Source organism: Macrotis lagotis, chromosome 3 (assembly GCF_037893015.1).
Source record: "Macrotis lagotis isolate mMagLag1 chromosome 3, bilby.v1.9.chrom.fasta, whole genome shotgun sequence".
NCBI lineage: Eukaryota > Metazoa > Chordata > Mammalia > Peramelemorphia > Peramelidae > Macrotis > Macrotis lagotis.
Genome location: NC_133660.1, coordinates 288,108,704 through 288,134,918, shown reverse-complemented (window position 1 = coordinate 288,134,918; position 26,215 = coordinate 288,108,704). Strand labels below are relative to the sequence as shown.

Below are 26,215 nucleotides of genomic sequence, written 5' to 3'. Positions count from 1 at the left end.
AGCACTGAGAAACCAGGAACAGACATTTCTTGACCAGGAATGTTTTGAACTTTGTTAGTTATTTTTGACTGAAGAGGTCTCCTTTCTGAAGACCCCCTCAATTTTCAGTCATCTATTTGTCAATGAAGGTCCTTCCATTGATTGGTTACTTGAATTTATCAACTCCATGTAGTAATAAATGAGTATTGGAGTGTGGTCTTTAATATATTCATTTTTCATAGTTTTCACCTTGAACTGAGACCTGGGAATAAATATAAATAACTTTCTTTAAGTTAACGTATGGCCTGAGAGGGAAAAACACTGAATAGTTGTGGAATGACTAAAAATAAAATTAGACTAGAGTCCAGAAACTAAGATTCTAGTGCTACTCTGTTGCACACCAAGTCATTTAAAGAATCTCTGCATCTATCCATCAGATAGATGATAATCTTACAGTAACATAGCCTTGCATGATGAGGACCAGAAGAAAGAATCAAATAATTAAGCAGAGCTTTTCACTTCTACAGAAATAAATCAAGAAGACATCCTGTGTGAACTATATAAAGCTTATGTACATTGAACTAAATAATATACTATACTTCTTTCGATTCCAGATTTCCCTCAAAATTCATTTTCCCCTTCTTTAATATATTTTATTTTTACCCTATGATTCTCCAAAACCCATTATTAACCCTTAAAGAACAATAAAAATATTATTTTCATCTGAATACTTTATTATATTCTTGTCTGTGTACAAAACAGAAATCAATGAAAATTCAGAGAGGTAAATGAGAAAGTCTGATTCAATTTGAAATTTGGATGATTAACTTGCCCTATTGTTACACACACACACACACACACACACACACACACACACACACAGAGACTCATGTAGATTAAATTTTGGGGCAGGTTTCAGAAAGAACATCATGTCACGTCACACATCTACATATGAAGACTGGATTCAGAGATCTGAAAGAAAATTTAATTTACATAGGAGAACAATTATCCTTAAAGAGGAATATAATTTTCTAACTATATAAAAACAAGTAATCCTAGGAAACACCCAAAATGTGAGAAGAAATAAGAATTAGAAGACATGGATTTAATTCCCACTGTATCCTGCTATGTTGGGAACTTTTTATAAGTCATGATTAGAGTTTCATCTGTATGATAAAGGCCAATTGTCTCAAAGAGTTGTATACCCATTATTCTTTAATTTATAAATAGATTCTAGCACAATGTTAAATGTAGAAAATGCTACTCTGTAACTAGTAATGGAGAAAGCCTTTTGTATTAAAAAATAAAACAGTGCAGTAGCAAAAAAAGCATTGTCTGATATATTATGTCTTTTTTTTCTCTCCAATGTATTTTTCTTCTGTTTGGATTGGATTCTTCTTTCATAGAATGATTAAGGCAGATCTATGTTTAGTTTAGTTACACATATAAAGTCTCTATTAGCATGCTTTCTGTCAGGGGCCTGGGGAAGGGAGGGAGAGAAAAAATATAAAACTGAAAATCTTGCAAAAATGAGTGATGAAAACTACTATCGCATGTTGTTGGAATAAAAAACATATTTTTTAAATATTTTATTTTTTTCTTTCAATTATGTGCCCTAATTTCTTTCTAGAATATAAATGGACTGCAGCAAGTTTTTACCTTCCTGGAATTCACCATCTCTATCTCCCTTTCAGGATTTGGTTGTCATGTGACTTTTTGTAGTCAGAGTGAGTTAAAGTACCTGATGCCCCTTGGTACCCATCGTTCCATGGGACTTTACCTGTGAAATACGGGCATAGGTCTGGACTGGACAATAAGGAAGGTCTATAAAGTTCTGAGAGAACATCTAAGGAAAACACAACTCTTCCTTTGGGATGTGGCTCCTCCTTGGTTATTGGTGTCCCTATCTCCTATACTCCTGGACATCCTAACCTGTCATCCAGATGGGGAGGCCAAGAGGCGGGTCTGTGCTTAGCAATTGACATCTACCAACTGTCCTGATGCTTCCTTTTGCCACAAACCATCATCTCTCTGTGCTGATGCTGGCACAACATCCCTGTGGAGGTGCATGGTGAGAGAGGAAGAGTCCTCTGTTTGTTCAAAGGCTATCAGGGGACCAGATAGGCAGGACCTGGGAGGAGGGGATGGCAGACTGACAGGTTTAGGTTGAGAAGCAGGAACTGGGGATATCCTCTCCTGCAATGGCTTTAATTTATGAGGGGGATGCCTGCTGCCTTTGCAGGTCACCCTCATGATGTCATTCTCTCCCTATAGGCAAGAAGACCCTGGTGCTGAAACATTCAATGAAGGGTTGGTGATTCAGGGCTCAGATGCTGATGAGCACAAGTTCCCCATCCAATGCCAATTATGATTTGAATAGAGCTTTTTGATATCTTTCCATTTCCTTCATTATTTGAGAGGGTTTTTTTCCCTTTTTTGCCTTATCAGGTTTTAGCTAACTTGAAAAATCACTTGGAAATCTCCTCCACTCTTTTGTGTCTCCAGTTAGCTTCTCTTTCATTTTTGATTTTTGAAATTTGAAGGAAACTGAGTTCATCTAAGACACTCTTACTCCTATTTCCAATTTCTTTTCATGATCATCTCAGTGGTTCAACTTCCTTTAATCCCTCTACTGCCTACCACTCTCCTTTCCCGGGCTCTCAGACCTTCTCCAAGGGCACCTCCTCCTCCATCAGGTCTCCCCACAGGACATTGATGGGCATCGTCCTCTTCCTTCCCCCCCCACCCCATCTGCCCTGCCTGACCCCTCCATGGCTAGTGGTAGTAGGTAAAGGAAGTGCCCCAGCCATGCTGCCAGGCTTCCCTTCTGTGCAGAGGCCAGAGCACCCTATGCCTCAGGGATCAGTTAGCTAAAAATTATTTCCTGCCATTTCTTTACCTTTTTCTCTGCATTTGAACTTAATGTGCTCTGAGAAAAACAAGGGTCACTTCCAAGGTTTCTTCCACGAAAAAACAAAAAGTGGAAAACTTCATTAAAAACAAAATAGTATCAATGAGCCCAACAAGCCTCTACATCTTAATTTCTCCTTCTTTATTGTAAATATTAAAAACCAGCAATAGAGAATGTTTAGCAACCAAGTGTCATGGAAAAATAATGAGGGTTTTCGAAGCACTTAGCAAATAATTGCTCCTACATGATTCAAATATATATCTTGGGATCCATCAACCATCAACCAATCACCAAGAGTTTACATATAATAAATAAAGACCTGCAAATAGGAATTCAAATTAGAAGGACTCTTTGAGATCCTCTGATCCAAGAGGGAAGCAGAAGGCAGAGAACATATATATACAGCCGAAATTTTACTTAAAATGCTTTAAATCTGAATTCTTTCAGTTTCTCACAGTCTCTCCAGTGCCCTTTATAAAATATTGTGAAAAATTGTTTCTAAATCTTATATTTTGGATCAAAAACAGATCTCTAATTAAGGTTTATAAGTCTGAATATTAGCCCCTGCTCTTCTCAAGGTCTGTCTCTCCAGTTAGAAATCTGAAGACTGACTCTGTCTGTGTGACCTGGGCTCCTTTTAATTGTATCTACAAGTGTGGCTTTCCCCATTGTCAAAACAGAGGAAGACCATGAGAAAGAAGAAATTTGGTTTCATTATCACTCTAAGAAACTTACATAAATTCTTATACTGGAAAAGAGAGAAATCTCAATGTTTTATATGTCTATGATGTATCTGATGACAACATAAAATATTGTTAGGAAAGGAGACAATAGTCCTGCTGCTAGTTGGAACTTTGCCAATTCAGTCAGAGAATAGATCTTATGAAAAGGTCACAGAAGCATAAAGTAATCAATGATACTTTGATGTATTAATGTATTTCTAAATCTTATATTTCTGATAAAAACTGATCTTTAATTAAGGTTTATTAGTCTGAGTGTTAACCCCCAAGTAGGTTGGTGGGTCACTGGAATTTAGCAATCCTTTGTGAGATTTCTATAAATACTTTTCCTCATTAAACTTTAGGTATCTTTTCTAGTAGGTTTTTGCAAGGCAGTGGGGTTATTTGCCCAAGGCCACACAGCTAGGTCATTATTAAGTGTCTGAGGCCAGATTTGAACTCAGGTACTCCTGACTCCAGAGCTGGTGCTCTATCCACTGCACCACCTCGTCGTTCCAAGCTTTAGGTATCTTTAATGACATATTCAACCTATAGGTTTTACAGTAAATTTTAGAGAACAAAATTTCATACATAACCTAACTTTCTGTTATTTCATTTTAGCCCAAGTGATTAAGGTTGACTGTATGTTAGTTTTCATAACCTTTTTGGAATTGTCTTGGCAAAGAAAATGGAGTGGTTTGTAATATCCTTCTCTAACTTATTTTACAAGTGAGGAAACTGAAGCAAATAGGATTCTGGGTCACCCAGTTTAACAGATGATTTTAAGAACAGATTTGAACCTAGGTTTTCGTGACTCCAGAACAGGTCCCTCTATCCACTGTGACAACTAACTCTCCTTCCACAGATCAGGCAAATTTTTTTCTATTCATTAGTGTCTTTTTATAATTTACACCTCTGTACCTCAAAGGGGGAAATCATTTTTCTCAAGGTCATGTAGTTGATGTATAATGGAACCAGAATGAGAAGTAGTGTGCTTCTCAGAAAAAAGATTCTTTAAACCACATTTGCCTCCCACTTCAGTGGGTGAAAAAATCTCAAATTGAAGGTACTCTAATGCTTTGTTGTAGAACATGACTCTCTGCAGTGGGGGAAAAGAAAGAGAAAAAAAGAGAAAAAAAAGAAAGATGGCAAATAAAGAAAGAAGAAAGAAAGAAAGAAAGAAAGAAAGAAAGAAAGAAAGAAAGAAGGAAGGAAGGAAGGAAGGAAGGAAGGAAGGAAGGAAGGAAGGAAGGAAGGAAGGAAGGAAGGAAGGAAGGAAGAAAGAAAGAAAGAAAGAAAGAAAGAAAGAAAGAAAGAAAGAAAGAAAGAAAGAAAGAAAGAAAGAAAGAAAGAAAGAAGGAATATTTTATGAAGACTAAAAGAGTCGAGGGGGTTACTCCTTTGTGATTGGTGAAGAAAAACTTGAAAATATCTGGCTTCTCAGGAATTAGCTTTCTTTTTCAATTGTTCCAGGGTATTCCTGTCTGCCCTCAGAAGGATCACATAGCACTTGGGAGTAAAGATGCAGATGAGAATCCCAGCACTAGAGGTCAAGATGGAGAATACTTCCATGGCCACCATGGCCTTGCCCTTGGTGCTCTGATATGTGGGCAGAAAGGAGATCCAGACACTACAGAATACAAGCATGCTGAATGTGAGGAACTTGGCTTCATTGAAAGTGTCTGGAAGATTCCTAGCCAGGAAAGCCAGAGTGAAGCTCCCCAAGGCCAGCAAGGCTATGTAGCCCAGCACACAGTAGAAGGCAAGGAGGGAGCCCTCATTACACTGAATGATAATGGATCCAGGCTCAGAGTGGATGTCCATCTCCAGGAATGGGGGATGTGTCCCGAGCCAGATGCCACAGAGACATATTTGGATTAGAGAACAGATAAAAATGAGAGAAAAGGATGTTGTGGAGCCCAGCCACCTCTGGAGCCTGCTCCCTGGCTGGGTGGCCCTAAATGCCAGAACCACCGTGATGGTTTTAGCTAAAATGGAGGCAATGGCTACTGTGAAGACAACTGCAAATGCGGTTTGTCTCAGGAGACAAGTGGCAGAGTTGGGGCGGCCGATGAAGAGCAAAGAGCAGAGGAAACAGAGGATGAGGGAGATGAGCAGAATGTAACTGAGGCTACGGTTATTGGCTTTGACTATGGGGGTGTTTCTGTACTTCACAAAGACTCCCAGGACCAGGGCAGTGAGGAGGGAGAAGCAGAGAGCTGCCCAGGCCAGAGTCATCCCCAAAGGATCTTCATAGGACAAGAAAGTCACAGTCTTGTCCAGGCATCGATCCTTCTCCTTGTTTGGGTATTGATCCTCAGGACACTGCAGACACTGCTCTGCATCTACACACAAAATCAAAATGAAGGGAAAAACATCTCAGTATAACCCATGTAGACCAGAGTTTTCCATCTCTAGTAAGGAATAGTTTTAGACATTCCGTATCAAACTCATTCTCATTTTGTTCTCATCTTGAGTGAAGAGGATAAAAATTCTAGATGCTGAGTAAAAGGAACACATATTTCAGTATCTGCATATTTCCACATGTGGTTAAATAATATGATCAGTGTATTGATTACCTCTCAAATATTTACTAAACAAAAATTTAAATTATCTATAATCCTTTCCAATGTTAAATCACCTACAATGAGCCCTAAGGCGTCTGGTTTTAGATAATTCTATTTTTTTCAGAATAGAAATGAGACATTGACAAAAAAGTTCTGTCCTTTTCCATGACTTAATAATAAATTTGATGAAAAACCTTTTAATGTGTTTCTTTTAATGCAAGGACATAACTATAAACCCTTGGAGGTTTTATAAATCCATGTTTCTACGGCTGCAAATTAAATATTCGTTAAAATAATATTTTCCATAAAAATTTATTTTTAAATCAGAAAATATATTTTGCACAAATTTCCACAATATAGTAAGTGAAAATTTTAAATCCATCTCCACACTAGCCACTCGTCAGTACTATAATGTTATTGTACATTCATGCACTACTCCAACTTCAGGGACTAGTGCTTTCACAGGGGCTATTATTTAAAAGGTTTTTCATATAGGTATGTTTCTTTTATTGTTTGTTGTACTATTAATGAATTGTACAATTATTGACTTTGAGGTTTATTTCCAAGGGATTGAACAAAAGAGTGAAATCCAAAGAATCACTAGTGAAAGCTTATGACAAAACATGTTTCTTTGAGTTATTTAATAAATAGCATTTAATCAAATGGCAATATGGCATTGAGATAATTCCTTACTCAAGAAGATGGAAGTGGCAAATTTATTTACTGCTATGGAAATATTGAGGGAAAAATACTCTGCTTTTGGTAGTTCATAGAGTTTTTGAAAAATGAAGAAATCTTACAACTTATTAAGCATACAGATGACCAGAAGACCAAATAGACATATTGCATAATCTAATATTAGATAAAGAAATTGTACTAATTACAAAGGAATCACCCAAGGAGGGGACTATCCTTGCTTCTGATGGAATCAAAGAAGAATCTGAGGAATCTTATAAAAATAGCAGTGCCAACATTAGAGTCATTATTCTGGAGAGTTTAGAAAGGGACACAAATACAAAAACAAGGACTGCCCTAAGGAGCTTACATTTGAAAACAGGAAGGCAATATATACAAAGTTGGAGTGACCAGGAAAGAGTACTTTGGTCTGAGAAGGTTCAGGGATTGTGAGTGGAATCATAGAGCAATTGATTGACATAGTCGTTATGGGAATGGTACTTTATTTGATTACGGTTGCCAAAGAAAAGGGTCTTAGGAGAGGTAACAGCATGGGAAGACTTCCAGGGTGATTCTAGGGAGGGAACTGGAAGAATATTTAGGAGTCACCCAATAGAAGCAACAGTGACAATAGCTTGGGAAACAAATTTTAGTATAATTAGTAGATTAGACAGTTTCAGATCTCTTTTTCGGGGATTTTGGTGGTGTGTCCCCCTTAGAAATCCTAAACTGGCACTTAAAGACACAGGGTAGTCATTCAGTATTATTTTCCCAAAGCTTCCCTTCTCCATCTTTAAGGAATGGGTCATTCTCAATTATCTTGGCAGATTAAAAACTAGAATCAACCGTCCCACCTGCTGTCTTGCTCTTGATAGTTGCCTCGGATGCATTTCAAGGGGATCTGGAGAGTCTGAGGCCAATCAAGAATCAGTGACCCTCCCTCCCTTGCCAGCAATTACAGATGCATTTTATGAGGCAAATGTAGCCTAACTTCTAAACTAGAGAATAAAAACACAAAGGCAGCATCTTTTAATATCATTACTAAATATCCAATTAAAATTTTTAATCAAGCTTCTGTCAAATATTCTCTAGTGATTCATCCAAGATAGAATTCATCTTTAATTGATCCATTTAAATTTAAATTAATTTATAATTTAATTTAGATTTGTATTAGAGATACAAAAACAGTTAAGCGTGAGAAAAAATGGACATTAAATTTAAAATATCCAAAAGCCAAAATTATCAAATCATTTACCCAAAAAAACCTTTCACCAAATTACAATTGCTTATTCTAAAAATACTACAAAAATAAATATGAAGAGGGATTTGAATAACACAATAATATATTTTTTAAAAAGTAGAAATTGGATGTAAAGATATTCATTATTAATTTTCTCAATAGTTACTGAAAAATTTGAAGCACCTCCTTGTTAACTGATAGAGTGCCAGAAATGGTTCTAATAGCATTAAAATGAGATAAATTGTCATGGCCCCAGCTCTGGACCTTGGCCACCTATGGGCTAGGAGATGCCTGGGGCTGTGAACCCACCCATGGGTGCTGGGAACCCCAGTAACAGGAGTGGCTCCGCCCATGAAGGAGGAACAGGTAGGAGCTCGGGGGAGGAGCAGAGAACTATAAAAGGGATGGGGCTGGGGAAGAGGAGACCCATTTTTCACTGCAATGTAAGCAATAAAGACCTGCTTGTTAGACTGCAACCGGGTGCTCTGTCCAGTTGTTGCCCTCCTTCCCCAAAGGAGGGTCCGTGCATCGGGGAAAGGTATGTATCCAGGCGAAGGCTCGGGATAGGCCCCCGAGCAATAAATTAAGAGATTAAGATAGAAAAAGAAGAGGCAACACCATCACTATTTCTGAATGACGTGATGATTTACTATCAGACTTTGGGGAACTCAACAAAGATACCAACCAGGAAAATTGATAGGGTTATCATTTGATGAAAAATCCAAGAGATTACAAGAGAAAAGGAACTCCAAATAAAAATAACTGTAAAGTGCATAAAATATCATAGTATCTGTAGAACAATTCAAAATCATTTTATTGATTCATTTATGAAGAGCTCCTTACGGAAATTAATAGCAACTTAAATAACTGGAGAAACAGTCTATGCTCCTGACAATTATTATTTTTTTTAGGGTTGTTTTTTTTTGCAAGGCAAACGGGATTAGGTGGCTTGCCCAAGGCCACTCGGCTAGGTGTCTGAGACTGGATTTGAACCCAGGTACTCCTGACTCCAGGGCCAGTGCTTTATCCACTACACCACCTAGTCACCGCCCCCCTCCCCAGCTCCTGACGATTATAATGATGTAATAAACATGAAAATAAAAACCAAAAGGTTCAAGGAACTGAAGTAAGGAGTGATTGCAATACAAAAATATTGTTCAGGTAACAAATGGGGACAGATCATAGTGTTCAGAGCTACCCTCTATCTAACATAATAGAGACAATAGATGAGTGTTTCACAAACTTGGAGAAAATATAAACCAGCAAAATAAGTATTTAACAGATTTATTTGGGAAAATTGCTTGGCAATGTGGCACAAAATGGATTTAGAACTATATCTCATAACATGTATCCCAGAACTCCCCCTGATTTGTAGCCTCAAACAAATATGCAAAATGGGCTTTAAAAAAAAAAGAAAATGAAATTGTGCACTTATTTTTTATTGTAAAATTAGGAAAATCCATTAGAAGGGTGAAATTAAGATGTATTTAAGGACAAAAAAACCCAGAAAAATATGAAAGCAATCTAACCAAAGTAAGAGAATATTTGCAAAAAATGTTGATGTCAAATATAAAAAAGAACTAAAAATCTTCAAAGACAATTCTCAGTCCATAATGGAGAAAGGGTCAATGGGTATAAAGAGATCATTTTCACATGGAAAATGATCTCAATCCAAATTATATAGATTAAAGTATCTGAGATATTTTATCATTGAGAAGTTTTCTAAAAAACATTAGAAATAATGCTTGTGAAACTGAAGAGAGATATTGGTGATAGAGTTAAAGGCATTTTAGAATATAATTTCTCAATAACAATAAATGTTACCAAAATTAATGCATGCTCTTTGATTTGGTCATTGATTGATAGGTATAAACAAGTGTTATCAAAAACAAAAGAGCTATGTGTTCAAAGATTTTGATATTTCATGCTCATTTATAATAAAAAATACTGGATGCAAAAAAAAGTACAGATTGACAAAGCAAAAGTTCAAGTATTGCATGCCATTTACCTAATAAATCTGGAATAGGATTCTTCAGTTTTGATTCTGGACCACAAATGCAGAGGGATGGAGGGTGGGGGCTGTCAGATTTTTATAGTTTTTTTGAGCAAACCTTGAATGAGTCAGGTCTCAACTCCCCAGAAAAAATAGCCTTTCAAAACTCCCTAGAATGCTCTGTTTAATCTTTCCCCAAGACATTCATGAAGTCTTCCTCCAGTGTCCAGACTCCTACTCTTATTCTCAATCAAAATTAATCTGTGCTTAGATGATGTTAAGTTTTTAAGTTTTGAATTTTTAGTATTTCCATTAAAGGCTGCCAGGTTTAGGCTAAATTTTAGAGCAAAGTTTCCCATGGAAGTGTGAAAATTTACAATTGTTATAAGAGCAGGGAAGGATTATGGATTCTAGTAGTAGTAAAATACTGGCGAATTGTCCTTGAATTGATTTTTGTTATGCTGAACCAGGGGATCCTCCAGATAGTTACAGGAATGACTGAAAAGGACACTGAATAAAAGGGATTGTCCAAGTGCAAGATAGAGTATCCTTTGGGTAAGTAAAAGTCACTTCAGGCTTATCATCCTTCCCCCAGACCCCATAAAAATGCAATGATTATTTCCCTGGAAGAAGGACTGTTTTTCTTTAGGAACCAACCTGTCTGGTTAGAAATGTGCCCCTCAGGACATGGGTTGCAGTCAAAGCAGCAGATGGGCTGGTTTTCATAAACGGTCTTCTTGAATCCAGGGCCACAATTCAGATTGCACGTGGAAGTCGGAGTCTGTGTTTCAATCATAGGAAGGAAGAAAATGTCACTGCAAGAATGAGTGGTGAAAGACAGACGCATTGATGTCATGATGATTACATCTCTTTACTGTGGATGACATTTAAAAGAATTTGCATTTCTGCAGGGCAAGGATGATCTATTTCTTGATGGAAATTTTTTTCCTGTATTTCCATTTCCCCTTCAGATCATCTTTTCTCCAATTAACTTGTAAACATTCTCCACTTGGCACAATCAAGTAAAGATTTTTTAAAATTCTTTTTAAATGTAATACATTACCGGCACATGTTTTTTTCCTCCAAAGTACTAGCAAATCTCAAAATTTCTCTCCATTTTTAAATTGGTAAGGTTGAAACAAATCATTGACCACATAAGGGGGAATATTTCTTTAATTTCTCTCAATGTTTCCCCCAAATACCAGGGTTTTTTTTATTTTGATAAAGTTTCCTGAATGTTTCAGGAATTCAGAAAATCATGACTTTGTGGAATAATGAACTAAATTAACAGTTAATTAATTAATTGAATCAAAGTAAGAATCAGATGATTTAATTGACTGTATTTATTCAAAAGTTTATAGCTGGAACCTTCTCTGGGGACCACTCTAAAGGCTGGAGTTAGATTTAAAAAATTCCCCTGATAAATGAAACATGTTTGACATTAACAGAATACATAACCAGAGAAATTAAATTAATAAACTTTTAAAGCAATTGTCCTTTTGGGGAACTCAAACTCAGCAACAAATATTTATGTAATCATAGAATTACAGATATTGGAGAGTCTTTCATGCAATATGTCACATTTGGTAAAATTGTTTTATTCTTCACCTTCCACCCTTTCTTATATTTCAAATTAAACCACTTGATTTCAAGACTCTCTTAGCATAAAAAAACAATTCATATCATTTTATAACATAGCTAGAAGGAATTTGAAAGTAGGATTGAAAAAAAATGGAACCAGACTTCTGTCTTACTCAGAACATAAAAGAGTAAGTGGATGTTAGTGCCCAGCCATAGTCATTACCATTGTCTATGGGGAACTTCCTGGCACCAGTAAAGAAATAACAGTTTTCAGGACTCTCAAAAGGCAAAGTGATAAAGTTCTCATTCTTCTCTGGTCCTTTACCTGAGAGAAATCTCTTGGCCAATTAATGTCTTCTTCATTAATGCTGAATCCCTGACCATGAGAGATCACTTCACCCACTTTCACCAGTATCGCAGTCTCATCAGGGAAGGATTTAAAATTCAGGATGTCATATGTCTCAGCAGCTATCCCAGCTCCATGTCCACATGATTCATCATTGGCATTATGGACAGGATTGATGCACTTCAGGAAATGGTGGAGCTGAAGACCAGAAGAGATATTTACTAAGACTTGGGGAAAGAAGGATTTGTGTTCATCTCCTATAAATGATTCACATAAAATGGGCTCTGTCTATGGAGCTTCTAGAAGTCACTTTATTTCAAATTTTTTTTCTTGAATTCCTCTTAGTGTCCTATAATCTTTTTTTTCTAATTTTCCATAGACAATGAAAAAGTAATAAAGTCAGTAAATAATTATGTGTATTGAATTTATCTCAAAAGAAATTTCTTCTTATCTGCCAAATGTCTCTGGTGACTTATATTCCAAATTCTTTTCTAAAACCTTTAGTCGCAAAGAATTCAGTTCTTCAAGTACAAGGTACTAGTTTTTTTTGTATTATATTGGGAGGTCTTCAAAATCAGGGATTACTTTTCTCTTTCTTCACAGCTTTAGAACTTAGCTTATTTCCTAACATGTAGTAGGTGCTTGAAAACTGTGTCTGGGATAGACTGATTTTTAGGGAAATCCTACTCCTTCAACAAAAATCTCTTTAATAAAAATGTCCTCCAATGTTGTTGATAAGGTTAACTTAGAAATTAAGCAAACTTCACATATTCTAATTATACATATATTCTATACATACATCTATTTTCTATACATATACATATATTTTAGAAGCACTGAAGTAACCCTTATAGCTACTAAAATGATAAGAAAAAGAATACTAGGGTATCATCTCAAGTGACAGAATGAGGCAAACTACTCAATATTATAATAATACAACTCTATCCTATATTAAATTGTTTTCTGTCCAGGGGAGGGTGGAAGGAAGGGAAAGAGGAAGGGAAAGAAAATGTGAAATCCAAAACCTGGCAAAAAATGACTGCTGAAATGTATCAAGCGTAAAGTTCAGAAAATAAGGAAATAAAACCATAAAAGCAATCATAATACAAATCTGTGCTTCAAATGTTGCCAAAGAGGCTAAAGTGAATCAGTTCCAGGATGAGCTCATCCAATCCACGGAGAGAGAGAGAGAGAGAGAGAGAGAGAGAGAGAGAGAGAGAGAGAGAGAGAGAAATACCTCATATTTATCATAGTGCATAGGAAGGTTAAAGTAGGAAATGTAAAGGATTAACAGACATTTGGCCATTAGTACAAAATAAAGATAACATACATAGAAGGAAGTCAATTTATTGCATACCTTTTTAAATCTAGAATTGGAAATATGAAAATAAAATAAAATATAACATAAAATGATTAGAACATATCTTGCAGTACCAAATTTTCTATATGACTAAATCATATATATATACATATATATATATATATATATATATGAGCTTTGGTGCACACTCATGTATACGTATATGTATAAATACATATATATATATGTGTGTGTGTGTGTGTGTATGTGTTTGTATGTGCAATAATATCAACTTTGAATATTCAAGAAATTCCAGAAAATGGGTTGAAGCTTATACAAAAACCTTTGGATATTCTTGAAACAGAGCAGCTCTGGTAAATTTCATGAAAATGGGAAATCAATGAAATAACAAGTCACTCATAAGGGGAAAATAAATATGTCCAGTTTAAGGTCTTGAAGAGACAATAGCAAATAATTTACCACTACATCTGTAAGTAAATAGCAAAGTGGAAAAAGTAATCTTGAAGAGAAAAGAAGGAAGCATGGCTGGGAATATTTAATGTCCAGTAAATGAGTATCACAAATAAAGTCCAAGTTAATGAAGAAAATGGTGAAAGGTATACAGTAGATCCTCTTTACTTCTCCTAGTTAAATAAAAAGAATGTCACCGAAACAAGCTCATTAAAAATTATTTCTAAGAAAAGCAAGGATCGGGGCAGTTAGGTGGCACAGTGGATAAAGCACGGGCCCTGGAGTCAGAAGTACCTGAGTTCAAATCTGACCTCAGACACTTAATAATTACCTAGCTGTGTGGCCTTGGGTAAGCCACTTAACCCCATTTACCTTGCAAAAATGTAACAAAAAAAAAAAAAAGCAAGGATGGTAGACTAGAGGCAGCAACTCAGTTGAAAGCTCTCAAATGTTCTCCAAATATGAATCAAATCTTATTCTCAACTAGCATAGTCAATAGATGGTCATGTTGAAACATTATCTGAGGCCATTACAAGATTGGACAGAGAGGTGTGGGGTACTTAGTTGGGCTCTAAACCAGAGTAAAAGTTCAAAAAAGACAAGCATTAGGCACCGGAAGCAACTGGAGCAGCTTCAGGAATTCAGCCAAAGATTTTCCAGAGCAGAGAGGAGCATGATTCAAGAAAAAATAACTTGGCAAAGGAGTCACAAAAATATAAAAAAGGAAGTATCTCTTTTACATAGAGAATTATTAAGAGAACCAAGTAGACAAAGCCAAGGCAGGGAATTGTCAGGCCTAATACAAATTGCCTTCTAAACAACATTTAAAAATAGGAGAGAGCGAAAAATATTTACAATTTGAGACAACTAAGTACATCAACAGGAAAGGTCAGTAGTGAGATTGGAGTACAGTTCAGATAAGGCCATTCCTGGATAAGACATAACCCTAAATTTTACTGCATTAACACAAATTTCCCACCACTTTGTTTTTTAGATTTTTTTTCCTATCAATAAATACATATAGTCTTGATATATAGTTATATAAGAATCTATTCTAGGAGAAAAATTCAAAATTCAAAAATTTAAGATTCCAAAAACATATCCTAATCTGCAGTTAGGATTAGTTGTAGTCCTTATACCATATATCCTTGAAAATAAGATTGAGTCTATCAATTTTTGTTCCAAAAGATGAATTAGGGCTTATTTTCAGGGGATATGTTATTTTTATTCCAAGTATAAAAATCGACATTTATTCAAATGCATTCATATCATCTTTTTCTGGATCATTGTTATATTTCTCCAAACCCTGAATTCCCATCATAATTTCTTGTGACTCCTTTCCTGTAGATCCATTGGCCTCAATTTCTCATGTATAGCAATAGAGCTCTCCTCATATGAGAATTTCTTGTCCATGTACCCTGCTGCTAGTGGCTTGGAAAGAACTAACTTATTTTATCTCATGAATTCTTCACCCAAGCCACCACTTCTTGCAGCTCGACTACACAAAGTTTCCAGCTGCATTGTTTCCATTCTATTTTCAATGCAGTCATTGATTGTCATGCACAAATGGTCCTTAAGTGACGTGTTTATTGCCATATCAAGAGTTGGAAGACAGGCAGTTATTACTGTAGGAATCATCATTTGATTTTCTCTTTTCTCTTCAAGGAAATTCACCTCTTTAGCCTGATGAATGCTGGCTGAAGGCCAGGTTAACAGACCTCTCAGGTCATCTTGTAAAACAAATAGAAGCAATCAATTAACCCATTTTCTTCTAACTGCTTGTTCACACCCGGACACAATAACATAAAAGTCTGAAACAAGCTCTATCTTAACTTTCTTGCCCTTAATGATGATTAGAGATGCAGCTTTCTTTCTTGGCGAAGCCATCAAGTGTGCACATTATTCCTACATTGTGTCTCTACTCTGGTCATTCCACAATAAGTTTCAGGTTCATCATTTACATAGGGGCCCTCTTGGGTATTGACAGATAATTAATTATCATTTATATTATCAGTTTAAGTATTATTATCAATAATATTTTACTTATATGTGATGATATAACAATGTTATTATTTAATAGTTTAGTATGTCTGTCATGTTTCAGTGGATGTGTGAAATGTCCATCTGGCTGACAATCTTAACTGGGGATTATCTGGGGGGGGTAAGGCTTATATTATAAGCAACATGAAAAATCATGCAAGGGTAATATGGTAGTATTGCTTATTGTTTTCTTTGTGGTAATAGTAATAGTAGTAGTAGTAGTAGTAGTAGTAGTAGTAGTAGTAGTAGTAGTAGTAGTAGTAGTAGTAGTAATAGGAGGAGGAGGAGGAAGGAGGAGGAAGAAGAAGAAGTAGAAATGGTAGTAGTTTTTGGAGAAGGAAAGAGAAGAGAAAAAACAGTGGTGGTATTGTGATAGTGGTAGAAATTGAAATTGTAGTAAAAGTAGGAGTAGAAATAGAGGAAATTATTATATTATTATAATTATTATTATAATATTATTATATAATTGATCTTTTTATCATGTATTTTAAATTATTTATGAAATACCATTATATAACATTGCCATTAGTAATTCTTTCATACTTTATAACTATAAGAATAATTATCATTTTAGGAAAAAAAGCTTTTATATAATACTTATTAGGGAACAGGCTCTGTGCTAGGTAACTTACAAATATAACATTTTTATCCTCATAACAAACATAAAAGTTATGTATAGTAATTGTCAACATATTATAGTAGGGGGAAATGAGAGAAACAGAAGTAAAGTGACTGGCCCAAGGTCACAGTTATTAAGTGTCTGAAGTTGAATTTTAATTGTAGTATTCTTGATTCTAGACTGAGTCTTAACTCAAATACCAGAGTTATCTGGTTCTTAAAAGAGGAAAAAAAGCTAAAATGATTTTTAGAATAATAAAAACAATAAAAAGTAAAAAAAAGGCAGGATTTTCTTACTCTGACTTAGGATCACAGCCTCAAAGTCTCAAATGCCCGGAGAAATTATATTCACTTTAACCAATTCTTGTATCTTTGCCTAAAATAATCTTTGTCCTAGACTGACTCTCTTCACTCTATCCATTTATTAACCTCATTTTGTTAATTGAGAGATTGGTTACAGAGATCTCATCTTATTCACTCCTTGATCAAATAATGTCTCATCCAGTGGTTTGTTTGTCTGCTTGTATTCTATTGTAAAACTCATTCTGAGTGGAAGATTAAAACAAAGAAATAATAATTAAGTAGACATGTTTTCTTAACAGTAATCATTTTTTCATGCACCAAGGGCTGTTCTATTCTTCAATTATTCTATTTCAAACAATCTAAAATCCATCAAAGTAAAAGTCATAGCTTTTTTCTTTTAATTTCACTTTCTCACCAAAGTCAAATAATTTTTGATACTCTTAAAACTATCCTTATAGGATTCTTCCAGACTTTGTCCTGGTAATCTGTTACATTCCCATTCTTCCCTCTCCAATACTTATGATGAATATATCTGAGTGTGTGATTTAGTATTTGGTGCCTCATCATTGGACTTTAAAAGCAAACTTCTTTTCTTCCTCATTATTTCTCTTTCCCATTACTAATTACTATCTTAGAAGATATTATCTATCCTGGGATGATTGATCTCAAAGTATTTCAGACCAGAAAAACTTTCTCATTAAGATATCTGAATTATGCTCTCTCCCAATCTAAAATACAGATCATTCTGCATCCAGATTACTCTCTTTTCTTATAAACTCCATTATGCTAAGATAAATTCCCATGTTCCCAGTTTGCCCTACATTTCCACCTCAGCAGCCTGTTCCTTTAGGCAGTAAAAAGCATATCTAAGAGTCGAATAATTGGTTCCTCTACATTAAAAAAATGCATTAAGAGGCATTTAAGTAGTGCAGTGGATAGAACACCAGCCCTGGAGTCAGGAGGACCTGAGTTCAAATTTGACCTCAGACACTTAATAATTACCTAGCTATGTGACCTTGGGCAAGTCATTTAACCCCACTGCCTTGCAACCCCCTTCTAAATGCATCATTGTAGAAAATATACCCATGTACTCATATATGGGTAATACTAATACTAATCAACTCTTCAGCTCATCTATAAATTTTGACAAAAAAAGAAAAGAAAATTGCTCAATTAGAAATCACACAAAGCACCTTGGCATGTGCAAGATGTTGCCCCAGGTAACTGTAAAGGGCCCAAACCGAAAGAAAAAAATTAATGAAACTCTCCTGCCACAGAGATTTGCAGAAAGTTGTTTAAAATGAAAATTTGAGTTGAAATAAATGCCTATTATCAGAGGTATTTCGTTGTTTTCACCAGAATTAGATGTAAACACAAAGGAAAAACAAAAAAAACAACACAAGTAACAACAAAGATAGTATTGCAAGTCTCTGGTTATGTCTGCATTATTTATACAATTGATAACTTACCATTGGAAGTTGAGTTTAGCCTATGCTAACCCGGGAATCAATAAGAAACTTTACCTTATAAGAAAGGTCTGGGTTTCTGCCAGGTTCATATACTTCTTTTATCTCAGACTGAAGCATTTGTTGCAGAGTATAGGCAAGAAAATACACTGCATTGTAAACATTAAAACTCAGGTCGCTTACCACCAGGGCAAATTTTAGATCAGGTATATCAGTCAAGGATAAATCATCACGACAAAAAGGAAAAAAGAATTCTGCGTGTTTTTTTTCTGAAAGTCTACATGAAAAGAACACCTCCAAGAACACCTTTAAGTAAAAGTTCTCAGATATCACACTCCGATTCAGGTCTTTTACAAAATCAATTAAACCTGGAATGTCCTTCTTGGGAGGAGAAAATAATATTGTACCATGTAAGTTGCTAAAGAGGTTAAGATTACCATCACCAAAAAAATTCCAGGAAGATGTAGTGATCAGCATTTTCTCATATAGTACAAAATACGTCAATATAGTAGAAAAAACCTGGAGGTTGTCTTCACTTCCATAGATGAAAATCACCTTTGATGATGATACAGTGCTCCTATAAAAGATGCCATTGTCATCAAAAGGATTATAGTCTTCAGGAATTAATTCTTTAAATGCCACACAGAGATCATTCCTGACCATTTCTGCTTTTAGATCATTGAAGAAACTTTCCCCTCTCACAGTGTCTGAAAGAATTAGTCCTACCCAAGTCCATTCAAAATGTAGCATCAATTGGATAAACGCGAGGTGAAGGACGGATTCCCTGCTGCCCATCTGATAGATATATGGATACTGGAACTCATCAGTCAGGAGAAGATCAAATGGGCCATAGATGATCTAAATGAAAAAATAATGGGTTGGATTGGTGATTTAAGTCCCTTATTTTGTCTTTGTATTTGTATATGAAGCCATTCTCAGTGGCTACATAGAGCAGATAATGAAGATGTGCTCTTACTTTTAATTTATATTTTTAGGTCACAGAATTTCACTGTTATAGAAGGTGACAATATGAAGAGAGTTTTGAAACTACTCCTGACCAAGAATTCTTTCTCCAGTGCCTCCATCAGGAAATTACCAAGTCTGTGCTTGAAAAACCTTCCAATGATGGAAATCTCAATTCACTCCAAAAAAAAATTCCTCTTTTAGAACACTCTACCAATTAGAACCTTATTTCTTGACTTTGCAATATAATCGTCCTCTTTGGATCATTGACTCAAAGTTTCTGCTTCTTTCATGTATATTCAAGAACATAATATTTGAGCATAGCTATGAGCTATCTCATCTCACCTCTTCATCTAAATCTCAGCCATTCTTTTTATTTAACCTATCTGTGGCATGTGCTCCTCTCTTTTCATGATTCCAGGGAGATTGGTTTATCCTTGATACCAAGAATGAAGTCCCAGAACCTGCTCTAGGAGGAAAAACTTTCTCTAGTCCAAACCCAATCAGAGATGGATATGGAAATCTCCTCACACTGAACTCTATTGCCAAGGTTTACATTAAATGTTATCCATACCCCATGTATGAGTTAAGTTAAAACCAATGAGCATCTAAATGCTAGATCTATAAACAAAAAAAATCGACTAGTATCACACATTCAAGCATCAAATTTATCAGGAAGAGAAAATTTTACATGCAGAGTGTCTCTGCAGTATTCTTCATTCCCAATTTTCAACAAATGAGCAACTGATGCTGAACTCTAATTTTAACCAGGTCCCTAGGAACCCAGTCAGCAAGGATATCCTGAAACAGATACCCAAAATGATGTCCTTGTGAACTGTAACCCCCTCCAATCCCCATGCCCAAGGATTTGGGAGTTTATATTAGCATCTCCCATGTACATTAGTGAGAAGGTAAGAATACAAAACAAAAGTACTTCCCATTCCTTGTCATATAACAATGGGAAATTTTAATGCTCAGATCTATGAGAAAAAATACACAGCTTATGTACAAAAACACGGTAATTTTGCCATCAATAGAGTAATTATGATATGGCTCTCTTGTATCTCCTATCAGAAAGCAAATCTTTTTTTTCTGATGATTTGGAGGCTGTTCTACCAGGCTTATGCTAAGAAAATGTCCTCTCTCCCATATATATATAAATATGCAAATTAAAACAGCTATGAGACAGTATCCTACATCTATCAAATTGTTGAAAATGAATGAAAGGGCAAAGGTCAAATGCAAGGGGCATGTGGAAAAAGTAGAAAAATAATATGCTTGTGTTAAGCGGTGAACCGAACCAATTGTTTTGAAAAGCCATTTGTAATCCTACTCAAGGAGGTATAAAACTACCTGAACACTTTGATCCAGCAATATCAGCACTGGGTTCCAAGGAAATCAGGCCAAAAGGAAAATGTTTATAGCAATAAGCAGCATACCCCTTAAACCATCAACAAACAGTAAATGACAAGGAGATAAACTGGGAGTATTTCCAATAGGATCAGGGGTGAAACAAGGATGTGTCACTATTATTCAATATAGTACTGGAAATATTCGTTTTATCAAAGAAAAGAAAAAGAAATGGAAAGAATTAGAATCAACAATGAGAAACCAAAATGTTCACTCATTGCAAATGATATGATGGTATACAAAGAGAGACTTAGAAAGTCAACTAATCACCTACTTGAAATAATTAAAACTTCATCAAAGTAGCAAAATTTAAAGTAAACCCACATAAATCATCAACATTTCTATATATGAACAAAAAAAGCCCAAGGGTAAGAGATAGAAAGGGAAATTCCATTTAAATTAACTGTAGACAACATAAAATTCTTGGGAATCCACCTCCCAAGACAAAGACAGAAAATGTATGAACATAATCACAAAATACTTTTCATACAAATAAAGATAGATCTAAACAACTGGAAAAATGTCTATTCCTCATGGTTAAGTGGAACTAATATAATAAAAAAATGACAATTCTACCCAAATTAAATTACTCATTCAGTACCATACCAACCAAATCACTAAAAAAATCATTTTATAGAACTAGAAAAATTGTGACAAAATTCATCTGGATCAACAAAAGGTCAAGAATATCAAGGAAATTGATTTAAAAAATGCAAAGGAAGGTGGCCTAACTGTATTAGCTTCTGGGATAAGATCTCAGTATTCCACAAAAATTGTTGGGAAAACTGGAAAATAATATGGCAAAAAAATTACACACATCTCACACCCCATACAAAATAAGATCAAATTTATACATAAAGGACAATACTACAAACTCATTAACAGATCAAGAAATACTCTCTCTTGAATCTAAGAAAAGGGAAGAAATGTATCAACCAACAAGAAATAGAATACATTATAAATTGTGATAATTTAGATTATATTAAACTGAAAAGTTTTTCACAAATAAAACTAATACAGTCAAAATTATAAAGAGAAAGGAAAGCTAAGAAACAATTTTCAGAGCTAGTGGTTCTGATAAATATCTAATTTTGAAAATATATAGGGAATTGTACCAAATTTATAAGGTTCCTAGTCATTTCTCAATTGAATAATGGCCAAAGCATTTAAACAGGTAGTTTTCAAATGAAGAAATTAAAGCCATATTTAATCATAAGGAAAAAAAGCTCCAAATTATTGCTGACTAGAAAAATGCAAATTGAAACAACTATGAGATACTATCTAACACTTATCAGATTGGCTGAGATGACCAAAAGGGAAAATGATCAATGTTGGCAAGATTGTGAGGAAATTGGGACATTAATACATTGTTAGTAGAGTTGTGAACTAATCCAACCACTCAGGAGAGCAATATGGAACTAAACCCAAAGAACAATAAAGCAGATTATACCCGTTGACCCAAGAATAACAATCCTATCCCTATATCCAAAAGAAATCATAAAAAAATGGGAAAAGTTCCACATCACATGCAATATAAAAAGCCATGGTGAAATAGACCTAAAATTAATTGAGAACTAAAAAACATAATTTTAAAAACTGAGTGGATTGAGACACTAGGTGGTACAGTGGATAGAGCACTGGCCCTGGAGTCAGGAATTCCTGAGTTCAAACCCAGCCTCAGACATTTAATGATTACCTAGCTGTGTGACCTTGGGCAAGCCACTTAATCCCATTTGCCTTGCAAAATTCTAAAAAAACAAGAACAAAACAAAACAAAAAACAAAAAAACAACCTAAGAGAAATAATATAATTATCTTTAAATTTTTGTTTTTTATTTCCCCCACTTCCATGCAAAAGTAAATTTCAACATTTACTTCCAGAATCTTGGGTTCAAAATGATCTCCCTTCCTCCTACCCCCCCCCCCCCATTGAGAAAGCACATTCTTAGTGTCGGTCAAAAATGTATAGCCATGAAAAACATTGCTACAAGAGTCATGTTGTAAAAATAAATGTCACCCCCCTCCCCAGACACAAAGAAAGAGAAAAATAAAAGTGAGAAAAAATTTGTTTCAATCTGTATTCAGACACTATCAGCTGTCTCTGAGGTGGATAACATTCTTTATCAAAAGTCCATCAGAGAATTTGCTTCAATATTTTTTCACAGTTAGTTTTGCTAGCTGTATTTCCCTCCATTCCATTCCCCCATCTCCACTCATTCTATTTTTTTTCTCCTTTCATCCTACCCCTCCTCAAAAGTGTGTTGTATCTGACTACCCTTCTCTTCTAACATTTACAGCCTCCCTCCACTCCTCTTGTCCCATTTCTTTCATTCCTTCCCTATCCTATTTTGTTCTAGGTTATGATAGATTCTATACCCAATTGAGTGTGTATGTTACTTCCTCTCTGAGTCACTGAGATTCACTCCTCCTTACCTTCTCCCTCTTCCACTCCACTGCAAAAGATTTTTCTTGACTCTTTTATGTGAAATAACTTATTCCCTTCTACCCCTTCTTTCTCTGTCTCACATTAATTAATCTCTCTCTCATTAATTCCATCTTTTTAATATATTATACCTTCAAATTAAGCTCCCTCCTTACCTTCTAATTGCCTAATGAATGAGATCTATATGAGTTATTAGTATCCTCTTCCCATGCATAAAAAACAAGCATTTCAATATCATTAAGTCCCTTATGATTTGCCTTTCCCATCCACCTTCCTAAGCTTCACCTGAGTCCTATACTTGAAGATCAAACTTTCTGTTCAGTTTTTGCCATTTTATCAGGAAAGTTTGAAAATCCCATATTTCATTGAATATTCAGCCTTTCTCCTGAAAGATGTTCAGTTTTGCTGCGTAGTTGATTCTTAGTTGTAATCCAAACTCTTTTGCCTTCCAAAATATATTTCAAGCAGAAGCTGCTAAATCCCATGTTATCCTCATTGTAGTTCCATGATATTTGAATAGTTTCTTTCTGGACACTTGTAATATTTTCTCTGGTGGTTTTCATTTTGGGATATCTTTCAGGAGGTGATTGGTGGATTCTTTCAATTTGTCATTTACCCTCTGCTTCTAGGGAAGTTTTCCCAGAGGATTTCTTGAAAAATGACAAGCAGGCTCATTTTTTGGTCATGGCTTTTGGGTAATCCAACAATTTTCGAATGATTTCTCCTTAATCTGTTTTCTAAGTCAGTTGTTTTCCCATAATTCCTTTTCTTCTAGTTTTTCATTCTTTTGGTTTTGTATGGATGAAACAACAGAGTTCTACCTGAGGCATAGCAAAGATACCTCTGCAACCTCCCTTATCAGCTATGGGCTAAGTACTCCGGGATCAGTTATAGGATGGTTCCCCAGGCCTGCTCTTGGCCCTCTGCACCGGGTCTGTATAGAGGCCTGTGCTGAACTGGGCACCCCTCTCACCCTGGAATGGCAGAGTTTTCCTGCTGAGCTTCCCAATTGTCTTTGGTAATCCCTGGTCTGAGAGGTCTGGAAACCACCATATCTGCCACTGACCTAGGCATCCCCAAGGACCCAGGAGCCCTGTGGGATATTCTTGGATGGCTGGAACCAGTTCATTCTGGCACAGTCCCTGTGGCACTGTCAACCCCTTCTAACCCCAGTAGCACAGATTCCTGTGAATCTTGCAAGTTGTCTTGGGCTAGAAAATTGTTTCACTCAGTATTTCTGGGGGTTCTGCCACTCTAGAATCTGATTAGAATCATTACTTAAAGATATCTGGGAAGAGCTCCAGTGAGTCTCTTAGATCACATTGCCTTTTGAGAAAATACTGTACTCATACCTATTAAAAACATTAGAGAGCATAGGAATAAATGGAATGATCCTTAAAATGGAAAGCAGATAGGAATAAATGGAATGATCCTTAAAATGGAAAGCAGTATTGATGCAAAACAATCAACAAGCACTATACATAATAATGGGGACAAGTTAGAAGCATTTCCAATAAGATTGGGGTGAAGCAAGGATACTTGTGATCAATATATTTAATCAATATTGTATTATAAATGTTATTTTTAGAAATAAGAGGGAAAAAAGAAATTGAAGGCATTATAAATAGGTAATAGAGAAACAAAACTCTCACTGTTTGTAGATGATGTGATGGTATACCTAGAGAACTCTAGAAAATTACTTAAAACATACTGGAAACAATTAGTATCTTTAGCAATGTTGCAGGATATAAAATCAACCCACAGAAATCATCAGCAATTCTATATATTACTAATAAGACATAGCAAAAAGAGATAGAAAAATCCCATTTAAGATAACTGCAGACAACATAAAATACATAATAGTCAGCCTGCCAAGGCACACTCAGAAACTATATGAAAATAACTATAAAACAATTGTCATAAAAATAAAATCCAATCTAAACAACTGGATAAACATGTCAACAACTCATGGGTATGACAAGCCAATATAATAAAACTGATGGTTCTAACTAAATTAAATTACTTATTTAGTACCATACTAAGGGATCCTGGTTGAGCCAGGGGCAGAGCGCAGAGAGACATCAGGGGCAGTGGGAGAGCCAGATTGGCCTGGGAGAAGCTGCGGAGGCACTGATGGTGGGAGCTGCAGTCCGAGGCCACAGAATCTTTGGCCATGGGGAGTTGTAGCAGGGCTGGAGGGTGAGTTCTAGCACAGAGAGTTGCACAGTGTGGCCGGACATGGCTCCACTGGTCTGGAGGACCATGGGCTCCATACTTTCATTTCAGCAGAGCCCTCTTTTCAGAACAAACAGAGTAACACCCCACCCCCACCCCCAGGCTCAGGCCCAGTGGGGGGAGGCAGCAGAGTTCCCTCAGGTGAAAGGGGGATTACCATTCTTGCCCCAGGGCCCAGCCCACATTTTTCAAGGATTATTTGGACCTTACTGCTTCCCCCACCCCCTCCAGGCCAAGGGAGAGGACCTCAAATTAAGGTCATAGATACTCCAGAGAAAGCAACCAGTGCCCTGTACTGATCGGCCCACATGGAGTTACTTGTTGAGAGCCCCTTGAGTAAGTTTGGGTTAGAAGGTTTGTTATGACTTAAAAAACCTCAGCTTTGGTGACCCTTGAGCTGAAGGCTTTTCAATGGAACTCTGCTTTGATAACACAACTAGGTCATTTGTGGCCTTACTTCTTGATAGCCCTGTACCTGAATTTCTTAACCTGAATTATATCCTGCCAGGTTACATCCTGCCCAAGTTAGAGTTACATCATCGTTTTTATCCTATATGCTAATTTTGTAGTTTTCTGCTGAAAGAACTGTTTAGGCAGTTCTCTTACTCAAGGTAACCTGGAAAAGAGCAGAAAGGCTCTGCTCCCTGGGTCACAGCAGCGGGGGGAGTCTCCGGAGCTACACCCCGGGGAGCACCGGACACAAAGTGGAGGAACAGCGGGGGGACCTCTGCCAGAGCAAGCACATGGAGCCCAGCCCTCAGGACACACAGCCAGCAGTGTGGTCTTTCAGCAGCCCAGATCCAGGAACAGAAGCAGGCAGAGCCAGTAAGCAGGAGCCTCCAGGGCATGAGTCCATTGAGCTGAGGGAGGGGAGTGAAGAGAGACTGCAGAGCTCTGTCCTCTGCCTCTGGAATAGGACTCTGGGGCTCTGAACACATTCAGATACTTATCGCAGT

The 26,215-nt window shown here is 36.1% G+C and overlaps 1 protein-coding gene across 1 annotated transcript in view; it reads right to left on the bottom strand.

Annotated features, from left to right (window-relative positions):
* Positions 1-5,049: 5,049 nt before the first annotated feature.
* The window catches only part of LOC141519416 (vomeronasal type-2 receptor 26-like), a 40,511-nt gene continuing 19,345 nt past the window's right edge, over positions 5,050-26,215 (bottom strand). Inside the window, exons 3-6 of the mRNA XM_074231661.1 lie at positions 18,267-19,067; positions 11,991-12,209; positions 10,742-10,865; positions 5,050-5,954 (exon numbers count right to left, since the gene is read on the bottom strand). Coding sequence (XP_074087762.1) covers positions 5,050-5,954; positions 10,742-10,865; positions 11,991-12,209; positions 18,267-19,067 — 2,049 coding nt within the window. The remainder of the gene's footprint in view (positions 5,955-10,741; positions 10,866-11,990; positions 12,210-18,266; positions 19,068-26,215) is intronic.